Consider the following 24,289-nt stretch of genomic DNA (forward strand, 5'->3'; position numbering starts at 1 on the left):
TTTGTATTAACTGACAGGAAGCCTTATATTGTTGGCATTTTACATATAGTATTTTTTGGATCTGTTTTGCAGTTCCTTTCCTAAAGAACCGATTCTGCCTTCTGGATAGATACTAAGATGTAGTAGGTTGTTACTGTGTAGAGTTACATTAAATATGATAGGTTTTTCAACTGAGATCATATACTGAGTAAATTTATTAAATTCTCTACTTTTAGAATCTATTGAGTTAAGAATCTTAACTTTTGCATTCATTATGAAATTGTGAGCGATATTTATTGGATTTTTTTAATCTAGGTTTAAAATAAAATTAATTAAATTTACAATATATTTTAACATTTTTTTTTTTGCTATTGAAGAAAACTGTTTCCTGTAATAACTATATAAAATGGTTCTCTGCATTTAATTGAACGGATTTCTTTCTGGTTGCTTTTTTGGTCAGGGTCTTATAATAAATAGCTGTCATTCCTTCATACTTTCACAATTTACAAACAAAAGGAGGTATTAAACATCTCCTACCTTTTCAGTTCCAAGTCATTTTCCTAAGCTCCAGTGAATTAATCATTGGATGGAAATAGTTGAAAAATGCAAAAGAGGTTATATTGCAGCTGATTTTTCAGCACTTTGTCAAACACCAGTTCCAATACTTAATCAGTGAGTTCTATCACTGAGTATGTATTTATGCAAGCTATTAAAATAACTTCACTTATAATAAATTTTAGCCCAATTATAGGTTGCCATAATTTTGTACTTAATTTTACATTTTTTTTTTTTAAAGTGCAAATTAAAAAATATCCCGTATTAATGACTATATGAGAAACTTCAAAGTTTATCCAAATAGAGATGGATTCTGTAATTCTTAGTAAGTAGCTCTTTACTTGTATGAGTCATCTGAAATGCTATTTTGTAAGTGTTGCAGAAACTTGCCCATGATAACTGGCATTTTTCTTGTATTAAAGCATCTTTTTATAACTTTGTATGTGAAATTTTCCTTGTGCTTTTGGAAGTTTAGATGAATTCCATCTTCTTAATGAACTGTTAATGGTTAGCTGCCTTTTCAAAGGTGATCTTTGCTTTCCTTTTTTTTTAAAAACTTCATTACTTTCTCCAATTAATTGCTGTTAGTTCACACACTTTCTTTTCTTGAGAATTATAAAAGGTCTGTAAGGTTAGGAAGTAACATAATGAACAGCAGCAATTTTTTTTTTCTGTTTTCATTCCAGGACACTTAAAGGAGATGGTTACATTGTGGGGAAGAGTGTAACTTGCATAAAACAGTTTGATTTTAGGCTTGATAAATGTGCAGTTTTCTTTACAGAAGGAATTCCAACCAAAATATGTTGTCTTTTTCATATAAAATAGCTGAATACATGTGCAATATATCTAACATGAACAATAAATGCAGCTTATGATTATTAGTGCTCATTAAGTCTCATTTTGAGTTAAATAAACCAGAAGACTGGCATAAGAACACCAGGAGCTTGAATCCTCTCAGCTGGATTTGCTGTGGTAACTTGTAACTTTTGGGGGGGTCAAAAGTGGGATCCTAAGTTGGAATGAGCATGGTAATGTTTATGTAAATACATGTTGTGGTCATGCTGCTTTAGTTGTGATAGTTCAAGGGCTGGAGTGAGAAGTTTGTGGGTAGAGATAACATCTTGTACTAGACTAGCTAATATAATAACAATAGATGCACTTTTGGGTGCACAATCCCCTGGTCAGGTCTTGAAAGGAAGCAGTAAGATTGAAAGCGGTAAAGCAAATATTGAAGAACTGCTCCAAGTGTTGGTAGAGGCTGGTCAAAAAGACCATCTAGGAGAAGATACGGTATTTGGAGCAGGGGAGGATGCTAATGAGAAGTGATAATGCTCATCTCCTGTGGGGAACAGGAAGATACTGTAAAATTCATGTTAGCCATGTGGGTATCAAAAAGGAGACATTACGGTGTACCATAAACCCAAAATAAAAGTTTGATAGCTTTTTTTAGTGTTTTATACACTTGACAGCTGAGGTGTTTTATACCTCCCTTTTAAGGATCTGGTCTGAAGTTAGTCTTCGAATAGCAGTCTTTTAAGACGTGCTAGTAATGCATTCTGTGAATAGTAAAACATGCTCTTGGTGTCCGAGTTCATCGTGTAGTGATTTACTTTTGCTTGGCTAACTTTCCCAAATGCATCCGGTACACTGGATGAAACATTCTAGGGGGTTCAGGAGTCTTGATCTTCTACTGGGAGGAGTAGATATTGTAATTGTGGTGATGTGTTCATGGGCGTTTATTAGTTGGGGAAAATCTGCATCTGTTCAGTAGATGGTCTGCGGTGAGTTGACTTCTCATTTCAGTGAAGTTGGTGGTGAAGGTGAAGAAGCTGTTTGGAAATTAGGTGGGGTGGTTTTGGAAAAATGTCTTTAAAATAATAATTTTAATTAGTAATACCTGGTAGTATTTTGTAGTAAAGCTACCTTTTATTATTTGGTTTCAGTTAGAAGTTCAAAGGACTCTCTTAAATTTTATCTAAAGCTATATTGCTTGTGTGTGTGTTTGTTACAGTAATTTAGCTAATGACTTGACAAAATGCTTACATTTGTGGTTTAGGTAATTTTCAGTCTACTTAGTAAGGTTACCGAACATCTGAAGGAAGTAAACATAAATCAGCTGTTACCTTCCCCTTTTTTCTTGTTGATGCTTACAAATGGAAAAATACGTGGGTGTTATGTAGAGGACTTAATTTGAAAGAATATAAATTGTTCTATTGAGAGCCCTCTTCAGAATTTTTTTTATCATCAGAATTTTGACTAAAAGGTGGTGAGCAGCCTCACATTGTGGTTGATCTATGTTTGAACAATACATACTATCTAGAAATGGAGTATTCATATTCTCTAATGAGGTTAGAATGCCAGAGCTATTGTGGAAACTAGAAACAGTATCAGTTGTTTGAAAACCTTCCTTTTTTGGTTAACTTTTATTGTTGTATAGATAATATTCCTCATTTATTGTACAGAAAATGTGATCTTTCGAAAGTATGCTAACACTTTTTAAAGCAGTATTTTGATTATGTCAATTTACTATTCACATGTAATTAAAGTAAGTAAATATTCTGTAAGTGTTCTGTGGAACGTGATGAAAAGCTGTAGCTTTTTCTGGAAATATATTAATTACTTTTTGTAGTTTTTTGAAGGTAAAAGAGGTATATGGACAAGTTTGTATGTCCCTTAACTAGTGATCAACTTCTGATTTTCTTTATTTTTGAGGCTTTATTTATACTATATTCTGTTGCCAGATGTTCCCATTGATACTCAAATGTTCCCAAAAAATCCAGTCAGTCCAAGTCACCTGACATTGTTTAACTTTAACACTGATGCAATATCTAAATATATTTTAATCAGATATGATCCAACTAGTCTTCCAGTCCTCGTGGCAGTACCTGTTTAAAAAGAAACAACAACAAAACCAAACCCTCAGGATGTGTGCTGTGGTCTCCTAGGGAACTGTATATCTTTGTTCTCAACTTAAGATGAAAACAGGGATGAAAATAGGTTTAATTCCCCTGGCAAAGACTTAAGATTTTTATAAAATGCCATTTGAAGCTTTTGATCCTGTGTGAATAATAATAACCTGACTTAATCATAGAAAATGTGCTGTAGAATGTTTATATATAAAATTTTGGAAAATTATTTGGAAGTGTATTTGCAAAACGATTAGGGATCATGTCTGAAATTCTTGAAATGGAGACAAATCACCCAATGAATCACAAGAAATAGAAATTGGGGTGGAGCTGGTTAGATCCATTGCATTTACGAAAGCAACTTATGTATTTGGCAGTCTGTCACGAATGAATCTATTGAAAGAGACAGTACCGCCTTATAGTAATATATTTTAAATTTGTACACAGTTTAAGTGAGGATTTCTCCTAGCTGCCTTTTATCTTGGGACTGGTGTTTTGGCTCATGGGACACATCTTCAAAAAGACCAGATTTCTAATATCCATGTTCAGATATCTGTATAAATTTGTCGACTTAAAAAGAATCCTGAGGCTTGGGACTATCACTGTTCATCACCTGCTTTGGTTAATCATGTTGGCTGTGGCCTCTTAGCTTGAATCAAGTAAGTCCGGAATGGTGCAGGCAGGTGGTAGAGCATAGATATATTTTACCAGTATGTCCTTTCTGTTCACTTTCCTCTTATTTTTGATCATATTCACAGAATTAAATGTTCAAACTCCATCTTTTAAATAAATGCAGATGGATAATATGTTTGGAAGGAACTTCTTAAAATGGTAAACGTATTTATATAATACTACATACATGTTTACTTCCAGGAGAAGGAGCTACAGCTGAAGTTTCCTCATCTTTTGTGATTCTGTCTCTATGTACTCTAGTAGTACTGGTAATACTGCTTGCAAACTGTGTCTCCTGCTGTAAAGATCCTGAGATAGATTTCAAGGTAAGCATCTGAAGTTACAAATGTATATACAAGTGGTAATGTTAGCTGCATTCTGATATCAAGAATACTTGCTTATTTGTGCTAATACTCTGCAGTTATTGACACTTCAGTGTCACTGTACATTCTCTCTTCTGAAATAGCCAGCAACTGTATTTCTACATGCTGTGAAATCTTGCTGCAACCATTTATTTTAAGTACTTGGTCCATGCTGCAGTAAGGATCTTTGATGTCTTTTCAAAACCATTACTAGCTATCGGGATCAGTAGGAAAAGTATACCCTTGAGACAATTTTGCTCTAAAGAACCTTTTTGTTGATTTTCTGTGTATTCTTTTAATTTTTTTTTTCTTAGTCTGCTGACAGAGTTTAAGACACTGCTGTTGAATGAGAATACTGAAGATACATATCCACTGTAGAAAAACTGTTGAGGAGAAATTATTATCATGAGAGCGCAGCTACTTTTGGAACATTGGTTATCAGTGTTCCTAAAATTGAGTTTTGCTCTCATTTCTAAATGGAGAATATTTGGTCTCGGCAGTACATAGTAATTAATTCAAAGCCAGGGACAACATTTAAAGTAAAAAAAAAAAAAAAAAAAAAACCAACAAAACAAAACAAAAACAAAAACCAAAACCCACACCAAAACCCCAAACAGAAAACAAACAAACAAAAAAACCCAAACCAAAACAAAAAAAAACCCCAACCCCCCCTTTTTGTTAAAAGCGATACTTGATACTTTAATCTCTTTAAAGCAGTAGTAAATTGAAAATAAGGAATAGAAAACTAAAAATCTGTCACTGTCCTTGGAGAAAAGCTAAACCTCCTTAACGTTGCTCATTCAAACTAAAAGAAATGTATCAGTGCTAATTTTAAGACAAAGATCAGCTTGTTTACTAAGTTTTTTTTTTGCAGGAATTTGAAGATAACTTTGATGATGAAATAGATTTTACACCTCCAGCAGAAGATACTCCATCTGTTCAGTCTCCAGCAGAAGTGTTTACTCTTTCAGTTCCCAGTATTGCTTTACCAACTCCCTCCCAGTTTCCATCTCGTACAGGTAAAATACTGGTTTTTAATTTAACACCAAAAGTCGGCAATTTCAGTGTCAAAAATGGAGTGTAGCTGATTATGTTTGACTGTTGTGTAACAAATTAATTGTTACAAATGTACATAAACTGAGTAAATATATTTTGTGGGGTGTAGTATAAAATGTGAAATATTACTTCAAAAATGTTAACTTATGGCAGGGTGCCACATAAGGTAGCTTAAGAGAATGAAATTAGCTTAAATAAACCGCTCTGGAGTACTTCCAGTATGCCTCTATATACATAAAGGGTTTGAAGTACACTAGGACGTTAGTGACTTCTGCTCTTTAGTGGTTTTCTTCATGGCTAAGTTGTCATTGGATTTTAGCCATTAGCCTTAAATGAAGCAAGAGTGAATCTCTTACTTGACAGCAGTGCTACTGTTTCAGCTGCATTGCTTTCTTAATGTCACTGTAGACTCTTCATGCTGTAAATGTGGTACTGGTAAGACAGACATTAGATTTCTTTTCCCTGTATGAAAGGCTTTTTTGGAATGTATTCTTTAAAATACAATTTTTGTAAAAGGAAACTTAAGCACCTTAAATATTACAAGCATAGTTTAGCATAAAGTAGTTGCTCTCATATACTACTTCACATATAATTTTTACATATATTGCTTGTGTTGCTTACTCATTAGATGTTCAGGGAAGCTTCTAGTAAAATTTTTGTACCTACAAATTTCAAGAAACTGTCAGTGTGCCTTTAATACAAAAGAAATGTTACTCCTTAGTGTTTTAGTGAGTGAGGGAAAATTATCTGTGAAAAACCTTTTATGTCAGCTCTTCTACATTGCCATAATTGTTAAAACTGTGCTTTCTGTCACTAGAAGTTATTTTGCCAGAAGTAAGGCAGTATACTTGACGAAGGTACACTGGTAAAAATGTACTTGTGCTGATACAGCCTTTTCCGTGCTTAGGAGCATGTTGACAGCTATAGCTGTTCCAGTAAAGTAATACTGGTGTAAACGTGGTTTATGGAAATAAAAATGTGGGCTAGAATTCTCAGTCAGACGAGTAGTAATGATGGAAAGTTTATGTGTACATCTATTTATTAGTGTTCCTAACCGATGAGGCAGCAGAGGGGTAAACACTGCTGAATCTCTTCTATAGCGTGGAGTCTGCCATTGTTGCTGTCCATCCTCTGCCAAGATCTGGATCTTCTTTTCTATTCTTTCCCACTCTGGGCTCTTTACGTGAAGCATTTTTCGTCGGAAAATGTCCTCCTTCCAGATGGTAGCTATAAGTAGGGCAGTTGGGCTGAAGAGTAAAGCAGTCAAATCCTTTCTCTTAAAATGGTAACTCTCTGTGTAACTATAAACGTTAAGATGTACAAGCAGTGAGTGTTGTCTTGGGTTTTCTACTTTCATTTACATAGGAAACTTTTGTAAGTAGGTTATTTGCTCTACCCAGCTACAGGGTATGATACACTTTTATATTGGAATTGGAACTCGGCCTTTTTGCTTTCTTACTGAATGTGTTAAAAATCAAAAGTTTACATTTCATATGGAGAATCACTGTGTTTTTGTAGGGGGTGTGTTCTAGTATAGTTAGAAGCTGAGGCTGAGAAATGTTTCACTTGAGTGCTATTGTCACAACGTTACCTTCATACTTTATGTATGTCTAACTAGGTTTTGTTGCTTGGTCTGAATGTATGCACGTAATTGGGAATAAATACTGTAGTAGCTTGCATTATTTCCTCAACAGTTAGAGAACTTCTGGCCATCTGAGTGGTTTGATACATGTTACATTTGTTTCGTTGTGTGTGACAGATGGATCAAAGTCTCAAGTTGCACGTCAGAGTCTAAACTACATTCAGGAAATTGGAAATGGCTGGTTTGGAAAGGTGAGAAGTTATCTTTTAATATTGTACTTCAGTTTGAGTCTTATTCCTAACTGGCTAGGCTACTGTATTTCCTTTAAAATGGTACTCAAAAAAAAAAAAAAAGTAATAGCAATAAGAAAAACTGAAGTTGAAATTAGGTGTTTTCTTGCATGCACTTTTTAGCTGTAATCACAGCACTAATCAGTGCTTCTTTAATTTACATGTATTTTCTTACCAGAGTTACTTACTAGGTAGATATTTCACTTCCATGGATTTGAGTTAATACATTCCTGTTAATACCAATTCTTTCTAGGAAAAAATCTTAAGTAAATAAGTGGTCTTCACTAGAAAACATGTTTTCTGAAAGTTGGTGTGTAGATCAGTTGTCAAGATTTATTAAGTATGGGTGTTTAATTATCAAAGCTCTGCATGCATTGACAAAAAAAGCCAGAAAATCTTTCTTAAAGAATGTTTTTAGCTCCTGTTTTTCTCTGCAGGGAAACTCCAAAATTTTTTTCCCTCCCATTAAAGACACAACGGTTATCTTTTTTCAGGTTCTGCTTGGAGAGATCTACACAGGCACTAGTGTAGCAAGGGTAATAGTGAAGGAGTTGAAGGCAAGTGCAGGTCCCAAGGAGCAAGAACAGTTTTTAAGAAATGGAGAGCCATATTAGTAAGTAATGTTTCACAGCTTGGTTAACTTACACACTTCATCTTCTGCATATGAATTATGGACATTTCTTTTTTTCAGTGTTACTGTCTGTACTTGCCCTCCCTTATAACTGAAATGTGTGTCTTTAAAAAGTGAAATACCGTCAATCCAAAGTAAGCAACAGTTGTGTTGGCTTAGAAATAAAAATAAGCTCTTTGCTTAAATGTGTTTGGTAGTTATTGTTCATGACTGGAAAACACACTGGGTTTGGTTTATCACATTTTCTTCTACAGCTGGAACAAACTCCTGATGTTGCAAACTAACCTTATGCCTAATTACTTGCCCCTGAGAACTGAGGTTTAACTCCTGTACTTGGCTTTCCTGTTAGAAGCTGGGGAACTGGCAACACTTTGGCTGTTATCAGACACACATTAATTTCTCTAAAGTTCCCTTTTTCAAAAAATTAAACGCAACATAGTGATAAAAACTAATTTTGTTCAGGTAGCTTGCAAAGAGGCTTGTGCACAAAAAAAATACAGAATTACACTAACTTCAGCCCAGTAGTACTCTACAATTGAGAAATCATTGATCTGACTGGAAATGCCAATAAAACAGGATTGTTTGGTGTTCTCTTCCCCTTGTGTTATGGTTGGAGGATACTTGCTTCTAGGGATTGAGTTTGTGTACTAGAAAGGAATTTGGTATATTAAAGGGAATGTAATTTCTCTTCCTGTGTTTTGGGAATAGTGAGAATTCTCTGAAGAGCTAACTGCCACAAGTTAATGGCTTTTGTAGATGACTGGAAAAGAGAGGCATACTGTAATTCACTAGACATACCTCATTATGTGGTTTACCTTGCCTGAATATGCTACAAGTGAGTGGTCATAGAGAGCTTTCTATTCTTGATGCTTTTTAATGTCCTAGTTATATTTGCATTTAGGCTTAAATTGCTGGCAGTTGCCAGAAGAAGACATTTCATGCCTTCTGCTGCATTGGCACAAGTGTTTTTGAAGCAATTTAGAAAAAGTAACTGATCTGGCTGGGAACTAACCTGGCTAAAAAAAGGTTTAGCTTTTAGCCAGATCAGTTCCTCAGTGTAGTTCACGAACCGGTTGCATGCACTTACTTTTGGTATAAGGAGTGGTGGGAGGATGGGTGTGACTTTCTTGTGGCAGTGCTGGCTTTTGTGGTTTTGAGATCCTCTGAGTTTCAGCTGCTCTCGGTGGCATGCTGCAGCAATACAAAGGAGATATAAAGGTGCAAATGGAATCTGTGGCTTTGGATACTTGCACCTTCTGTTCATGCCGCCCCCCCGCCAACGTTGTGTGTTGAAACTTCTGTTAGGGATTTCAGTGTGTTGGGTTATACTGCAAATAATGTATACTGTGATCTTTCTGGCTTTAACTGTATTTTTTCACTCCAGTATTCTTCAGCATCCAAATGTTCTCCAATGTATTGGGCAATGTGTGGAAGCCATTCCTTATCTCCTAGTTTTTGAGTTCTGTGACTTGGTAAGTGCACTTATACAAAAGGCTGCAGTTGTTTTTCCATTGGTGTAAATTCTATGTAGTGTATTTACTGCCCTTCACTGATGAAATGATTCTTTTTCTTTCTGGTAAGTTTCTTGAATAACCAGAATTTCAGGAGACTGACTTTTTTGGTTTAGAGACAGACCACAAGTGTCATTTTTTGTTTACATTCTTTTCAATTCATCATGTAAATTCTAGGTGATCGTGGAATGTTCTGAAGAGGAAAATAGCTTTTTTCTCCTTGATAACAGAATTACTAGTCTTTTTCAGCCTGTCTACATCATGTAACAGGGAGCTTGGAGGGGAAAGGAGGTCATAGAAGGAAGCTTTTTATTGCAGTCCGGTATCACATGCACATGCTCACAATCACATCCTAAACTCTGTTTGCTGTCGGTGCAGCCTTAATGTGCTTTTATTACCATTTCTATGAAAATGTTAAATTGAGGAAACAAAGAATTTTTCCTCCCTTCTGCCTCCTCCTCCTCCAGGGTGCCTGAATTTTACCCATGCTGTGCAGCTTTGGGCTAAAATGCGATGGTGGGCTTACTTCCAGAATTGGTAATGAGTGTATTCTAATAGCTAGAATTTTCAGTATCATCCTATTCTCTTCCTGATCCTTTCTGTTACTGTATTCTTATTTTCCCTACTCTTACCCTTCTTTTCTTTCCCTCCCTCCCTCGTCCCCCAGTAACTGCCTTATTATGCTTCCTGAACACCAAAGGAAACGCTAAGAGCACAGTGAAGAAGGGTGTTCTCACTGCTTTCTGCTCTGCTGTTAGGGGCACAAAGGCCACTGAAGATGGGAAGGGTAGTTGCACAAAAACCTTGCTCAGCCACTGCATTCCAGGGCATGTGTTGGAATTTACATGAATGTTGCAAGAAGGGGGGTGGTATGCGTGTACAGAAGCTTTGAACTGTGCCCAGTATACACAGAGTCTTCAGAGACTAGAATTTGGATATGGTGATGGATCCATGGTCTGGAAAGACTTGAATTGCTTTATTGTAGCATAACACATTCTTAAAAAACAAACAAACCCAGAACTGCAGGTGGCTATCTAAACATTGGCTCAATAGCTGCTTTTAAAGTTTGTGGTCTAGATAACATTTAAAGCAGAGTTCCCTGAAAAATGTCAAGACAGAAATGAACTCAGAAGTGTTAAGAAATAAGCCTTTCAGAAGTAAGATAGTTTGCATTTATAAAATCCAGCAAGATCCTTTTTTATCAGCTTCACTACTACAAAATTTTCCTTTAAGCTTAGGTGCACAAATACGGTTCTAGTTGCATCAGTTGCCTCAAGCAATTTAAATTAAGAGTTAATATGAACTTTTGAGTTTTCTTGAGAAACATGAGTTAATCTGTGACCTTAAATAACTATATTTTTCATTACTGCTCTTTTGCTCAAATTTATTAGCTGTGGTAAATTAATGAGGCAGAAGTGCTGATAAAATAATTCTTTTCTAAATGGAAGAAACGCCTGAACTTTTTAAGTGACTGATCAAAGTGAAATGTTCCGTTTTTGCTAAGAATTAAAAAGTAGGTGCCTAAGGTTAATCAGATAATGTTTTTTATGGTTTTTCAATAGGTAGAAATCTTACTGATTTTAAACTGTTAGTCAAATTGGAGGTTCTTTAAAAGGACCCTTGAAAGAGAATTGCATTTTATAGAGTCTAACAGATACATATCCAAATATTTAATCAGATTTAATTGCTGCCATGGTTTTAAATAGTTATGCTATTTAATCCAACTTTGAATTTGAAGATGGAGTAACTTTTAAAGATTGCCCTACTTTAAGTATACAGGAAAAAAATAATATCCTTGATGCCTGGTGATTAATGTGAGAAATTGTCGTGATCCTGCAGAGTAATCTGGAAAGGATTTTACTTAAGGGGATAAAATAGATACTCACTTTAACTGGGGGCAGTAAGCTCAACAGCCAAAGTGGTAGTTTTATAAATTCAAACGTAGTTAGGTAATTTCTTTGGAATGGAAAATAAATGTCTGTGCTGATTTCTATTCCAAGTGAACTAAAACTTGTTTTGAGAAAATTATATATTATAGTGAGTTAAACGTGACTTTCATACTGAAAGTCTGGCTCACTTGAAGAAGTCTTACTTGGTAGAGCTGAGTATCTCCTAGACATCATAGTATTTTATTCACTGTGCACACAAATATACAGGGGCTGGGCAGACAAAACAGTGTTCACTTGAATAGTTTTATGCAGAGATTGAGACGAGTGCAGTAAGTTAGTCAGTATTGCTGTATGTCACTAATTCTTGTTGTAGTCCCAGGGCCTAGTGTGGGAGGTAGCAATATTGGAGTGAGGGGAGAGGAGAGACATGAAGAAGGAAGAAATGTGAAGGAAGCCAGACAGCACCATTTGGAATAGAAGGTATGGCTAGATAGCTTTTTTTAGTAGGCAGGTTTTTAGTGGAGTGTCAGTAGGCTGATACTCTAGAAGCTGCTTTTTATCACTGTGACTGGGATGACAGTTACTTTTATTTTTCAGGCTTTTAATAAGTGATCTCGAAAGCTGGTAGCTTCTTTTGTACTTTGTTCCTGAAATTGGGTAAATCGAGGGATATGGAGGTGCTTCTAAAACATGCAAGAGTGATTCTTCAGCAGAAAGACCATAGGGGCAGACACAGTTGAAGTGGTTGACTAAAGGTTCTAGTGTCTCTGGTGACTGTATATTGTTCAAATGGGAAGGGTGAGAAACATGTTCCTGTTTTCCTAGCAGTAGTACAATGCTATGCTAAACCTCTTTACCTTGTGATACTGGTGTTGTATATGTATATACAACAAAGAATAAACGTGTTTTAATCCCTTGTATTTATGTGATTAAGAATTTGATGGTTAAGAAAAAAGGTGGCAAATATGTCAACTGTGTTGGATAGGGAGTTTAAATGTCTTCAGATGACAAGCTCTTTTGAGGCTCTTTTGGCAATGTAGAGTTCATTTTGCAAGTTTGGCATATTAAGTAATGAGAAATGTGGCTATTCTACGGACCAACATAGTCTAGAGGGTACAGCAGTTGTTTTCTTCGCGCTCCTTCAAATTCATAGCTTGTCACAGCATGTACCCCTTTTTGCAACTTCTGTTACTAGGATTCGTAGCCTTTTTAGGGCTACTTGACCTTGGTTTTGCTGCTCAGGCAGCCCTGTTGGATTGTCAGTTCCCAGGCTCCTTGGCACTGAAAGATCTTGATCAGAGGCACTGGAAACTGTAGTGCAGAGATACCAGAGCTAACTGTCACAGTAGCAACGCTGAATGTCAGGCAGGCTAACTTACTTGTTTTCTTGGCCATATAAACTACTTATACATTTCTGTTACTTGAGATTGCTTGATTGTATATGCAGTAACTGTGTTTGCTAGCATTTAGCCTATTTTATAATGTAATCCAAGTTCCTCTATGTCCCTTGCTTTGCAGAGCTGGGCGAGAAGCAAGAGACGTCAGTTGCACATAAGTGATTTAAAGTTTTTAAGTCCTAATTTTCCTTTGCCTGTGTTAAAATTGTTTAAAAAATGGTAAATACTAAAAGAAATGCTCAGTAAGTTCTTAACCCCTCCCCCCCTTATTAGTTTGCTTAGTATGTTGGTACAATCTTCTATGAATAGCTAACTGTTCACTGTTAAACATTGTACAATGATGCCAGGTTAAAAATAGTGGTAGCTGGCTTATTAACTTCAATATATTACTCAGCCGTGTGTGGCCAGCATTTTGTCAGCACAGCAAATCCTCTAATGGATTGACATAATTTATGAGTAAAGTTATTCAAATGTGGAAGTAGCATGTATATTGTGAGGCTGATTTGCTTATCTGATTCTTACAGAAATTCTTCAAGTCGTGCAATTCCCTGGGCAGATGAGATCAGGATGCAGTATTTGCCTAGAATGCCCTGTAGCTTGCTTTAGGGATGTTGCTGTTAGTGGAAGGTGCCTGCCTGCAGTGGTTGGTTCTTTCTTTTGTTTGAGCTTTTTCTAATTACCGCCACTTGAAAACATTATCTTCAAATCAAAAAAGAATCTTTGCAATGAAAACTTCTTAACCAAAGAGTTCAACAAATCTGTTTAATAATCGTAGTCAATATCAATATGAGGCAAATAATAGATACATCAGTGGTGTGTGGTTTAAAAAAAAGGCAGGGGGTTGACAATTCATGACAACTTCAGAAATCATGTCTGTTGGGTTCAAAGACTCTTTGTGCTCTCAGAACTGTTTAGTATTTCTTAAAATTACTAAACAACTTTCTGCTGGTATAGGTGCTCCATACCATACACCACTTTCAGGCATTTTAGTGGTAGTGACCGCAGGCACTTACACTGCGAAGCAGTGTTGGAGGGGGGAGGCAGGGGTAGTGTTTTTAGTTGTCTAAGAACTTCAAAAGGGGCAATTATGTGGTATTGTGTGACTTAGCAGGTAGCTTTCCAACTGGGTAGAAAGTGTTCGGTAGGCATAATTTGGTAACCTCTTTACACTTTTAAAAGCCTATCATCAGTACCTAGTGGCTTAAAAAGTCATGTCAGCTATTTGTTTGGGTGTTCATATGACCAAATGTGGAATTTGCATGAACAAGAAAACTACCAAAGAGTGCTGCCTGTAAATATGCCCCTGGCTTCTGGCTGCTACAGAGAAAAAGCATATTAAGACTTACAAAGATGGCTGAACTGATCCTGACTAGTACTGAGAAGGATGGGAGGAAGGACGAAACCTAGTTTTCATGGAGTCCCAGGAGAGGAGGGAAGAGGCAGAGTAGCAGAGAAAGTTGAAAATTCAAGCAGTGAATTTTGCAGAACTGTATTTATTCAGATATGTATAACCTTTGATACTTACTGTGTTAAAAAGTCTGTCTGATAAAGGGCCATTTTGTGGCTCATAAAATAGTATGGGAATAGCATTGTTGTGTTGCTGTTGTCTGCTTGTAGGCAGAGAAGCATCATAGGATAATTCAGGCTAGCGAGGAGCTCAGGAGGTCTCCACTCCAACCTCCTGCTCAAAGCAGCGTCGACCTGAGGTCAGACCAGATTTCTCAGGGCTTTGTCCAGTTGGATCCTGAAAACATCCAAGGATGGAAACTGCGCGGTCTCTCTGTGCTTCTGCAATCTGTGCTTCTGCTCCAGTGTCCTCATGTGGAGAACAGTTTTCCTTATACTTGGTCTGAACTTCTTGTGTTTCAACTCATGCCTGTTGTCTCTCATCCTCCCTCCGTGCTCCACTGTGAAGAGCCTGGTTCAGTCTTTAATTAAACTTCATACGTACTGGACAGCTGCTATCAGGTGCTCCCAAAGTCTTCCTTTCTCCAGGCTGAAGGAGCCCAGTTCCCTCAGCCTCTCCTCATGATGAAATGCTCTGACTCCCTGACGGTCTTGGTGACCCTCTACTGAACTTTTCCCAGTTTGTTGTCTGTCTTGTTTTGGGGCAGCCAATAGTGGACACAGGATCTAAATATGGTCTAACAAGTGCTGAGTAGAAGGGGATAATCCCTTCCCTTGGTCTACTGGCTATGGTCCTGTTTTTGCAGCCCAGGAGGCTGCTTGCAGGCTTTGCTGCCAGGGCACCCAGGTGGTTGATGTTCAGTGTGCTGTCCACCAAGATCCCTGCGTCCCTTCCTGCAGAGCTGCTGCCCAGCTGGTCAGTACTCAGTCTGTATTGTTGCAAGGGGTTTTTCATTCCCAGGTGCAAGACCTTGCATTTGTCCTTCTGGAGTTTCATAAGGTTCCTCCTGTTGGACCCTTTTTCCAGCCTGTCCAGGTCCCTCTGGATGGCAGTCCAGCACTTGAGTGTATTCATTGGTTCCCCCCAGTTTGGTATAAGCAATGCCCTTTTAAAGCAATACCAAAAAAACCTCTTTTATGTTTTTAACCTTGATTGTAGCCTTAATTAGAATAGAATGGGAAAATAGAACCAGTATGTTTCAAGGTGCTGGATTTAATACAAGTTGTATTTCCTACAAAAATGTGTGCCTATGTGAATTATTTAGTAAACAAGGGATGCCACACAGCACTGCTGTTAATAATGCATTTAAAAATTAAAAAGTAATTCCTTGGTGCATTTCAGGCATCCTAGGAACTTAATCCACCTGGGACAAACCCTAAGTAACCAATTGCTGTTTTAATGAATGACAACAATTTTGGAGAGTTTGGCTTTCTTCGGGCACTTGCTGCCATCTAGAGTCAGTTAAGCTTGGTATTTTGTACTTGCTTATATTTGTTAGGCGAAGCAATTGGGAATCTGTGTGTGTTATGGATGCTCTTCATTTTGTTGTTCTTTGGAACTCTGCTCTAGTAAATTTGCTCTGGCAAGGTAGAAAGGTGTGTTTATGTATAATGTTCATACATATATACATGAGCCAGTATGATACTAAAGCTGTAATTGTAAGTCAGAAGAATCTTTCAGGAAACACTTTAAAAAATGTAATTCTGTAGGATGCAAATACTTAAATGTTACGTAATTAGTAGCTAAAACAGGATAAAGAGAATGTAATGAAGGCTTCTGCAACATTAAACAGTATTAGAAGTTATGCGTGCTTTCTCACAAGATGGTATAGCTACTTGCAGCATAAGTAGTACACACAAAGCAGATGAAGATAGAATAGCTGCTTGTGCATACTGTAGAATCTAATGTTTTAAAAAAAATTAAAATGAAGTTGTTTTACATAGGAGTAGTGTCTGGTTTTAAGTCCCATTGCTTCTTATTTTATTAAATATAACTCAGGTTTGCGGCTGTCCAGCCAGCCACCTCAGCTATCACTGCACTGTTGGATTTTAATGTACCACAGACATCTACTGCTTGAACTAATAGAATTGCAAATTCTATTTATTCTATTAAACCATGTTAAGGAGGAATGAGATGCTTTGGTTATAGCTCCATAATGTACATAAGCACCAGAGGAACAGGAAGTTTAGTGATCTTCAGTCTTTTCTGAACATCAGAGCGCTTTTTAGCCAGTGCGAAGGCTGCCGCCTTGTCTGGTCAGTCTCAAGTTACTCTTCGCTGGGTAAAAAACTGGCTGGACGGCCGAGCCCAGAGAGTTGTGGTCAACGGAGTTAAATCCAGTTGGCGGCCGGTCATGAGCGGTGTTCCCCAGGGCTCAGTACTGGGGCCGGTCTTGTTCAATATCTTTATCAATGATCTGGACGAGGGGATCGAGTGCTCCCTCAGTAAGTTTGCAGATGACACCAAGTTGGGCGGGAGTGTTGATCTGCTGGAGGGTAGGAAGGCTCTGCAGAGGCACCTGGACAGGCTGGATCGATGGGCCGAGGCCAACTGTATGAGGTTCAACAAGGCCAAGTGCCGGGTCCTGCACTTCGGCCACAACAACCCCAGGCAACGCTACAGGCTTGGGGAAGAGTGGCTGGAAAACTGCCCGGAGGAAAAGGACCTGGGGGTGCTGGTCGACAGCCGGCTGAACATGAGCCGGCAGTGTGCCCAGGTGGCCAAGAAGGCCAATGGCATCCTGGCCTGTATCAGGAATAGTGTGGCCAGCAGGAGTAGGGAGGTGATTGTGCCCCTGTACTCGGCACTGGTGAGGCCGCACCTTGAATACTGTGTTCAGTTTTGGGCCCCTCACTACAAGAAGGACATGGAGGTGCTGGAGCGTGTCCAGAGAAGGGCAACGAAGCTGGTGAAGGGCCTGGAGCACAAGCCTTATGAGGAGCGGCTGAGGGAACTGGGGTTGTTTAGCCTGGAGAAGAGGAGGCTGAGGGGAGACCTTACCGCGCTTTACAACTACCTGAAAGGAGGTTGTAGCGAGGTGGGTGTTGGTCTCTTCTGCCAAGTAACCAGCGATAGGACAAGAGGAAATGGCCTCAAGTTGCACCAAGGGAGGTTTAGATTGAACATTAGGAGAAATTTCTTTACCGAAAGAGTGGTCAGGCCTTGGAACAGGCTGCCCAGGGAAGTGGTGGAGTCACCATCCCTGGAGGTATTTAAAAGACATGTAGATGAGGCCCTTAGGGACATGGTGTAGTGGGCATGGTGTGTTGGGTTGACGGTTGGACTCGATGATCTTAGAGGTCTTTTCCAACCTGTATGATTCTATGATTCTAAGACTTCCCTTCAGTTTCCTTCCTGGCCCAAGATTTAGGCAGATAAGGGACCTGGACAGTTAGAGCCCAGAATGTTGCTCTGGTGAAACAAATTGTGATGTAATATGTTGTGCAGTCTCAATACAAGAATACCCTCTGAAATAATTTGCTAAACTTACAGAAAGTCTATATTTTAAATAACAAAAATACAGGAGTGCTAGATTAAAAGTCCAACTGTGAAAGTAGGAACAATAATGACGTGAAAAACCTGTTCTCTTCCCTTGCTTAGATTCACTTACTATAGTCTTGCTTTTCCTGAATGTTTGACAACTTTCAGTTATTTTTCCTCTATTTCAAAGTTGTTCTTTTTTTAGTAGTTTATGGAGTGCTTCTATGGGCTCATTAATTATGTGGCTGTTGCTCAGCATTGCCTAGGTTCAGTGAAACTGCTGCCATCCTCTGAATTCTTTGACTGTTGGAGTGGGTTGTATTTTTATATCTAAAGGTCTGGTGAGCTGGCAATGTCTGAAACCCTTTTCTCTGGTCTCTCCCTTCCATCCCCTTGCAAATTCCAGACAGTCAACTTTGCTGATTTGCAGCACTTGAAAATTCATCTCACTTAAAAACAGAAGCTCATCAAACTTGTTTTTTAATGGAAAGTATTATTGCATGACATTTAGGTTTTATGTCGCAGTCTGATCTAGAATGTTAATTACTAAATGATTTGATTAAAAACCCTTAAAAGGACAATACTATATGCCTTAGATGACTTCTGTAAGAATCCTTATTGAGACTGGAAACTCAAGGAGATTTTTTTATTAAGCACAAATGTGGTTAATAAGTAATGTGGTTAGTTGATTCTTCATTAAATATTTTTCGGATTCAACGAACATACAAGGCTGACAAGTATTTTCAACTTCTTTTACAGGGTGACCTAAAAACTTATATCTGCAATGAGCAGGAACACATTAAAGGAGATTCACAAATAATGCTGCTACAGAGAATGGCGTGCGAGATTGCTGCTGGACTTGCTGTAATGCATAAACATAATTTTGTGCATAGGTATGCTTTCCAAATAAACCGCTTTTAGTTATGATGCACTCTAAAATTCATGTAGATATTTTCATTAAAATTCATGTGTACTGAACATCGTGTTTTAACAAACTTCTGTCTAACTTGCATATCTTAAGTCCTGAAGGTGTGATGCTTATGAAGATGCTAATTTAACTGCAGTGGTGTGGTGTTACAGCTCCCACCTGCTGAAAGCCGATCACCTGCTTTTTAGGTTTGCAGCCCATAGAACACAACCTACTGCTAAGCCAATCCAGAAGATGTAGTTGTTAGATTAATTCTTGGCCAAGTTAAATTTTTGTTTATTGGAGGGGAGGGATGGTAGAATTTTGTTAGCATGAATCTTACCTGCTGTGTATTTTTTATAGATTATAGCAATTTAGAACTTCTGTTCGGTAATCTGTTACCTTTGTTACTAAAAATGGGGGAAAAAAAAACCCAACGCTGCCTTTCTGATGCAGTAAGGGAGAAGCTGACTTTAGAGGAAAAATCTGACTGAAGCAAGTGTTCCCTCACTGAATTATTGTTCGTGTAACCTTTTAATCCTCAATAACGGAAGTAGTCAGATTCAGAAGAAATCACAATGGGAGAAAAATTTTGTTTTAATTGGGGGGAAAATGCTAGATTTCGTTATTTTTAATTAAAGTTAATGCAGTTGATACTGAAAGAATGGCAGTAGTAGTAAAAGGCTGGGAAAAAATGTATTCATGAAACTAATTGCTCAGAAATATGCCAAAACTAATTTTTTTGGCTTTAAATGAAAAGGTGTTAAGGAACTGGAAGACATCAACCTTAGACTTGTAATGATCAAAATTTTAAAGAGTACTTGCTCCCCGAATGTGGCTTACCTGATGAAACCTTGGGTGTCACAAGATAGTTTACTTTATTTTGGTTTTATGTTGGGTCAGTCTGTTCTTTGCTGTAGAAACAGCACTTTTGGCAAGTTAGGAACTTGTGCTAGAGCTTATCAATGCACATCTTGTTACTTAGACAAAGCAGAGACCTTGTGTTCAGGGAGAAGCTGAACTATTAAACTGAAGTCTTGAAAAGTGCAGGTGTAAAACAACAGCAAAACCTTGAGAAAACACTAAAGCCTGGACTTGGCCAGTGGCTGATGGGCAGAGCTATTCTTTTAACCTGTTCAACAATTCCAAATGACTTGAAGGTAGTAGTAACAATTGTATCTGTCAAACTTGAGTGATCACTGTTTCTTGTGTTGCAGCAGCATGGCTTTGTAGGTATTGCATTTAACAGTATGTTTTCAGTGAAACACAATTAAACTTGATAAATAATTATTCTGTGGATCTGCAAGATTCTCGTTGTAAATGTTTACTTCTAGCAACACTATCCTGATGCTGTCAGAGTAAGTGGTAAAGCTCCAGCATCAGTGATTTTGTTGTTAGTGGTAAATTCAAGCAGCCAAAATTTTATTTTCTCTTCCAGGATATTTATTTAAATAGTATAAAACAAGTTGGAAAGCTTTGGGGCGTAATTGAGGATTACAAATGTGTTTCTCACCTGTGTAGTTCAATGACCCTGGAAAGGAAAACATTTTCTTTTTTCTTTGAAGTAGGGAAACTGTGTGGCTTTCAGACCGTTTGTACTTCAGGGATTTTTTTTTTTTAAGCCACGCAGAAGCAATGGTAGAGTTCTTCCAGTGCACTTAATTGCCTGGTACCCTTCTGTGAAACTGAGAAGCAAAATATTTGAGCAATTAGTCTGTGGAGCGCTCTGCTGTCACAGCTACTGTTCCGTAGTAAGCACGCAGCTTCATTAAACATGCATAAATTTCTGAGTTTGCATGATGGGTTTTCTAAAACACCTTCTTGGTGTTATTACAGCAGCACTGCTGGCTATAAGTACTTGTGGTCTGGTGGTCTACTTTTTCTGATGGTCTTTTTCAAATACTATCTGTAGTTCTAGTTCATGTGTAATGTATGGTTTTGTTATTTAGAGGAGCTTAACTGTAGGTGTAAGATCTTACTAGTTGCTTAGTATCATATTGTAAATTGTTAAGTATTTAAACCTGATCTGAATTGTTGATAGATTTTACTTATGACAACTAAAATGCAAGACATGCAATGATAGGTGTTAGGTAAAGAGGGACCTACATCACTCTAACATGTGAACGGCCTAAGTAATCTACATCATAGTATTATTAGTAGAATGAAATAATTGCATATAAATTCTGTGTGTAATTTGAATGCTTAAGAGTATACTTCACTACTCTACAGAAGTGACTACATTTTGAACTTCTTTATAAAGGATGTCATAATAGTCTAGGGTTTTTTGTATAAAATCTTCAAATGCGATTGCCTTGTCACTGTGTTTAGTTTTATTTGGAACACAGATTTGCTCGATTGTGTGGCTCTGAATTGATTCTCTTTTGAAAATGCGGGAGGGCCTAAGGGCAATATATCCTTGTGGCCACAAAACAAATCTTGTCCAGTAAGTCTACTGAAAGGAGATACCCTATCAGTGTTTGCTTTTTCTGAAAGTGATGAGTGTTTATATAGAACTATGATGTCTGCAGTATTCCAGTGAGATATAGGATCAGTTGTTGGCTTGTATAGGTTCTAAAACTTAGTGAAAATGTAAGTGACAAGAGGACTATCTTAACATTTAGTTTGGATCAAAATTGTACTTCTGAAATTAATCTTGCCAGTTACTGTGCCTGGGTTTGCATTATGAGTTGGTCTTTTGGAGTGCATGGAATTAATTTCATCCAAAGAGAGTCAGAAAGGCTACCTAGCTCCACACCTTTCTTGCACCTAGCTTGCTTCAGCCTTTAGTAGGATTAAGGTCTATGGGATCGGACTACAGCTCATGTGAATAAAATCACTAAAGTGTATATAGTGTGGATGTTGAATCCTTTGCACTAGTTGTTTTGTATTACTGATCTGCTCCTATTATGGCCTGCTACTTGCTACTGTAACCTATAAGTGTGCATAACTCCTTGATTTTTTTTTTTTTTTAAATTTTGTTGGCTTTTCATGTGATACTTTACGCTGTGGCCTGCCTGTTTTAAGATGTTGTTAACCTGCCTGTCTTAATTTGCATTGAAGACTTCTTGGTTTGGTCTCATTATTTATTTGTTTGCTTTTTCAGTGACTTGGCTTTACGGAATTGCTTTCTTACATCCGATTTAAATGTCAAAGTAGGAGATTATGGTATAGGATTCAGTAGATATAAGGTAAGTTAATCTAGTCGTGTACCACTTTTTTTTTTTTAAACTATTTGGGGCCTAAGGTTATAACAAGCATACTTTAAACTTATAAACTGACACTAGATTGTCCTTTATTTGAATAATGGACTTTCAAAGTATAACTGGCAAATAACTGTAGCAAGCTCATGTAACAGAATAGATGATCTTTCTAGAGATGAGTGGAGTTTATGCTTGTAGAAGGAAGCTTCTGGTTAAATCTATCTGTTTTAGGTCCTATTTACAGTAGTCCTAAAATACGCACAAATTCATTTTAATGTTTTAAGAAAGGAAAAATTCAATCAAATTTCGTAATGAAAATGTTCAAAATATTTAAATATATCAAGAAAGTAAAAATTTCAAGGCATTAATTAAAAACATTTTCTGAGTACCAAACCTTAAACAAGAAGTTGGCATTCAGTTTTCCTACTATGCGGTGAACAGTGAGTACCTTTCCTCTATAGCATTATTCTCTGTTACTTGGGGAAAATGGGATTAATTTTTTTAATTCTAACTTTTTGCATAGGGATCACATAAAACCATATTAAGGAAAGGACTGTCAACTTCTGGAAGTTGATCCAATGTTTGTTCAGTCTTTTTCTGTGTTTTTATCAATAATTTAGGAAGATTATATTGAGACAGATGAGAAGAAACTTGTTCCTCTCCGATGGACTGCACCTGAGTTAGTAACAAGTTTTCAAGACAGACTGTTATCAGCAGAGCAAAATAAATACAGTAACATATGGTATGTAGTAAGCTTTAAAATAATTTCAATGAGAGATTTGTGAACATATTTTCAAATGCTACACAAAGGAGTAAATAATATTTACAGTTAAATTGAATATTGGCCTGATGCACTGCTTTTTTATTTCATCAGATGTACAGTAGGTTAATCTCTACAAACCTGAAACTATATCTTGCTTTGAAAAGATGCCTAGAAATCTGTTGAGAGAGCAGTTAGACTAAGAAAAAATGTTTAGCAGAAAAATAGACGTTTATACTAATAAAAGTAATTACTGTGTGTTTGCCAAATGCCTTCAAATGTTTATAAAGGAAGGAAATGGTAAATTATTTTTCCAGTAATATAATAGCTGTGGATGACATAAAAAGTTGATGCCACTAGAGCCTGATTAAGTTCCATTGGTAGAACAGTAGCATCTTAATTTCTTGCTGCAGCATTTGAGGGCTGCAATTAACTGTTTGTCTCTGCTACCAGAGAGCTTATAGACAAAAGCTAGTGAAAATCTTGAAGATGAACTTTTTTGAAATTGCCAAGTTCTGCTTCAATTCTCAAGTCCTAAGAAATTTGATAATGGAAATTGGGGCTTAGGCTAACATTTCTGAAAACATCGTAGTTAAATTCCTGCTTTTATATTCTAAGGATATTAAATAGTAAACTAGGTTTTATTTGCTAATTTAAAGATAGGGTTGCAGAAAGCAAGTGGGATAGATAGAAATTACCTAAATACTGATTTTCTTGCATCTTTCAAGCAGGCTTCCTCGATCATACTGTTCATCTAAACTACAAGCACCCAGGGTCTAAAGGTTTTCAACTTGAATTTTAGTGCCTTTTATATAGAGCTGCTTTGAATGGGTTTGGACTAGATGACTTCCAGGGACCCCTTCCAGTCTAAATAATTCTACTGTAATACAGTTACTTTGCATTTTGAGCAAGAAAAGGTTGCCCAAAGATCAGCATCAACTCTAATCACTGAAAAATATCATTAGTGGCATCTGACCACTGCAGCTTAAAAATAAGTAATTTTATGAAAACTGAAACAAAGATTAGTTCTCTAGCAGTTTGACCCATAACTGCAATTTCTGATTAAAGTTTTTCCTACTGTTGGACTAACCATGAGGTTTATTCATCTTGCTTCTCTAAATAGGCATTTTCTGCTTTTTTATATGTGGGAGTTTCTTCCATAGTTGAATCATTTGAGGCCTCTTGTATTTTGTTGCCTTCATTGGTGTTGCCTTCATTGTCATTGCCTTCAAGCAACTTTATTCTTGAGGCTTCTAGCATTCTATCAAATAAAATGAGTTAACAGGTTCTGTATTAGAGCCAGTCGGAGAGTGATATTTGTTTCTTCTTGCCAGTTATGCTTTGCATAATCCTTACTTTCTTAGAAAAGCAACTTTAAATAGTTCTTAGAATGTACAGTCATTTGCTGCACTTTTTCAGGTCCCTGGGTGTCACGTTATGGGAGCTGTTTGAGAATGCTGCTCAGCCTTACTCAGACTTTTCTGACAGGGAAGTCCTAACCCATGTCATAAAGGAGAAGCAGGTTAAACTCTTCAAGCCACGTCTGGAGCAGCCATACTCTGATAGATGGTAAACTTTAAATGTTTTTATTTATTCTTAAAGCTGCTGAAGAAGTTTCTCAGATTACTCAGTTCTCTTAAATATATTGAAATTGCTACATGGAATCATGCTCCTGGCAAAGAAACCCTACATAAAAGTAAAAGG

The 24,289-nt window shown here is 37.2% G+C and overlaps 1 protein-coding gene across 2 annotated transcripts in view; it reads left to right on the top strand.

The window, feature by feature from the left end:
• Nucleotides 1-24,289, top strand: part of LMTK2 (lemur tyrosine kinase 2) — a 45,598-nt gene that overhangs the window by 10,772 nt on the left and 10,537 nt on the right. For both annotated transcript variants that reach the window (XR_012676115.1, XM_075165207.1), the window contains exons 2-10: nt 4,314-4,438; nt 5,349-5,493; nt 7,290-7,363; nt 7,897-8,015; nt 9,418-9,505; nt 18,478-18,611; nt 21,729-21,813; nt 22,446-22,567; nt 24,005-24,154. Coding sequence is in view for 1 of the 2 variants with exons in the window: in XM_075165207.1 (XP_075021308.1) it covers nt 4,314-4,438; nt 5,349-5,493; nt 7,290-7,363; nt 7,897-8,015; nt 9,418-9,505; nt 18,478-18,611; nt 21,729-21,813; nt 22,446-22,567; nt 24,005-24,154 (1,042 nt within the window). In the remaining variant the exon portion in view is untranslated. The remainder of the gene's footprint in view (nt 1-4,313; nt 4,439-5,348; nt 5,494-7,289; nt 7,364-7,896; nt 8,016-9,417; nt 9,506-18,477; nt 18,612-21,728; nt 21,814-22,445; nt 22,568-24,004; nt 24,155-24,289) is intronic.

Source organism: Calonectris borealis, chromosome 16 (genome assembly GCF_964195595.1).
Source record: "Calonectris borealis chromosome 16, bCalBor7.hap1.2, whole genome shotgun sequence".
In the NCBI taxonomy this organism is placed as follows: Eukaryota; Metazoa; Chordata; class Aves; order Procellariiformes; family Procellariidae; genus Calonectris; species Calonectris borealis.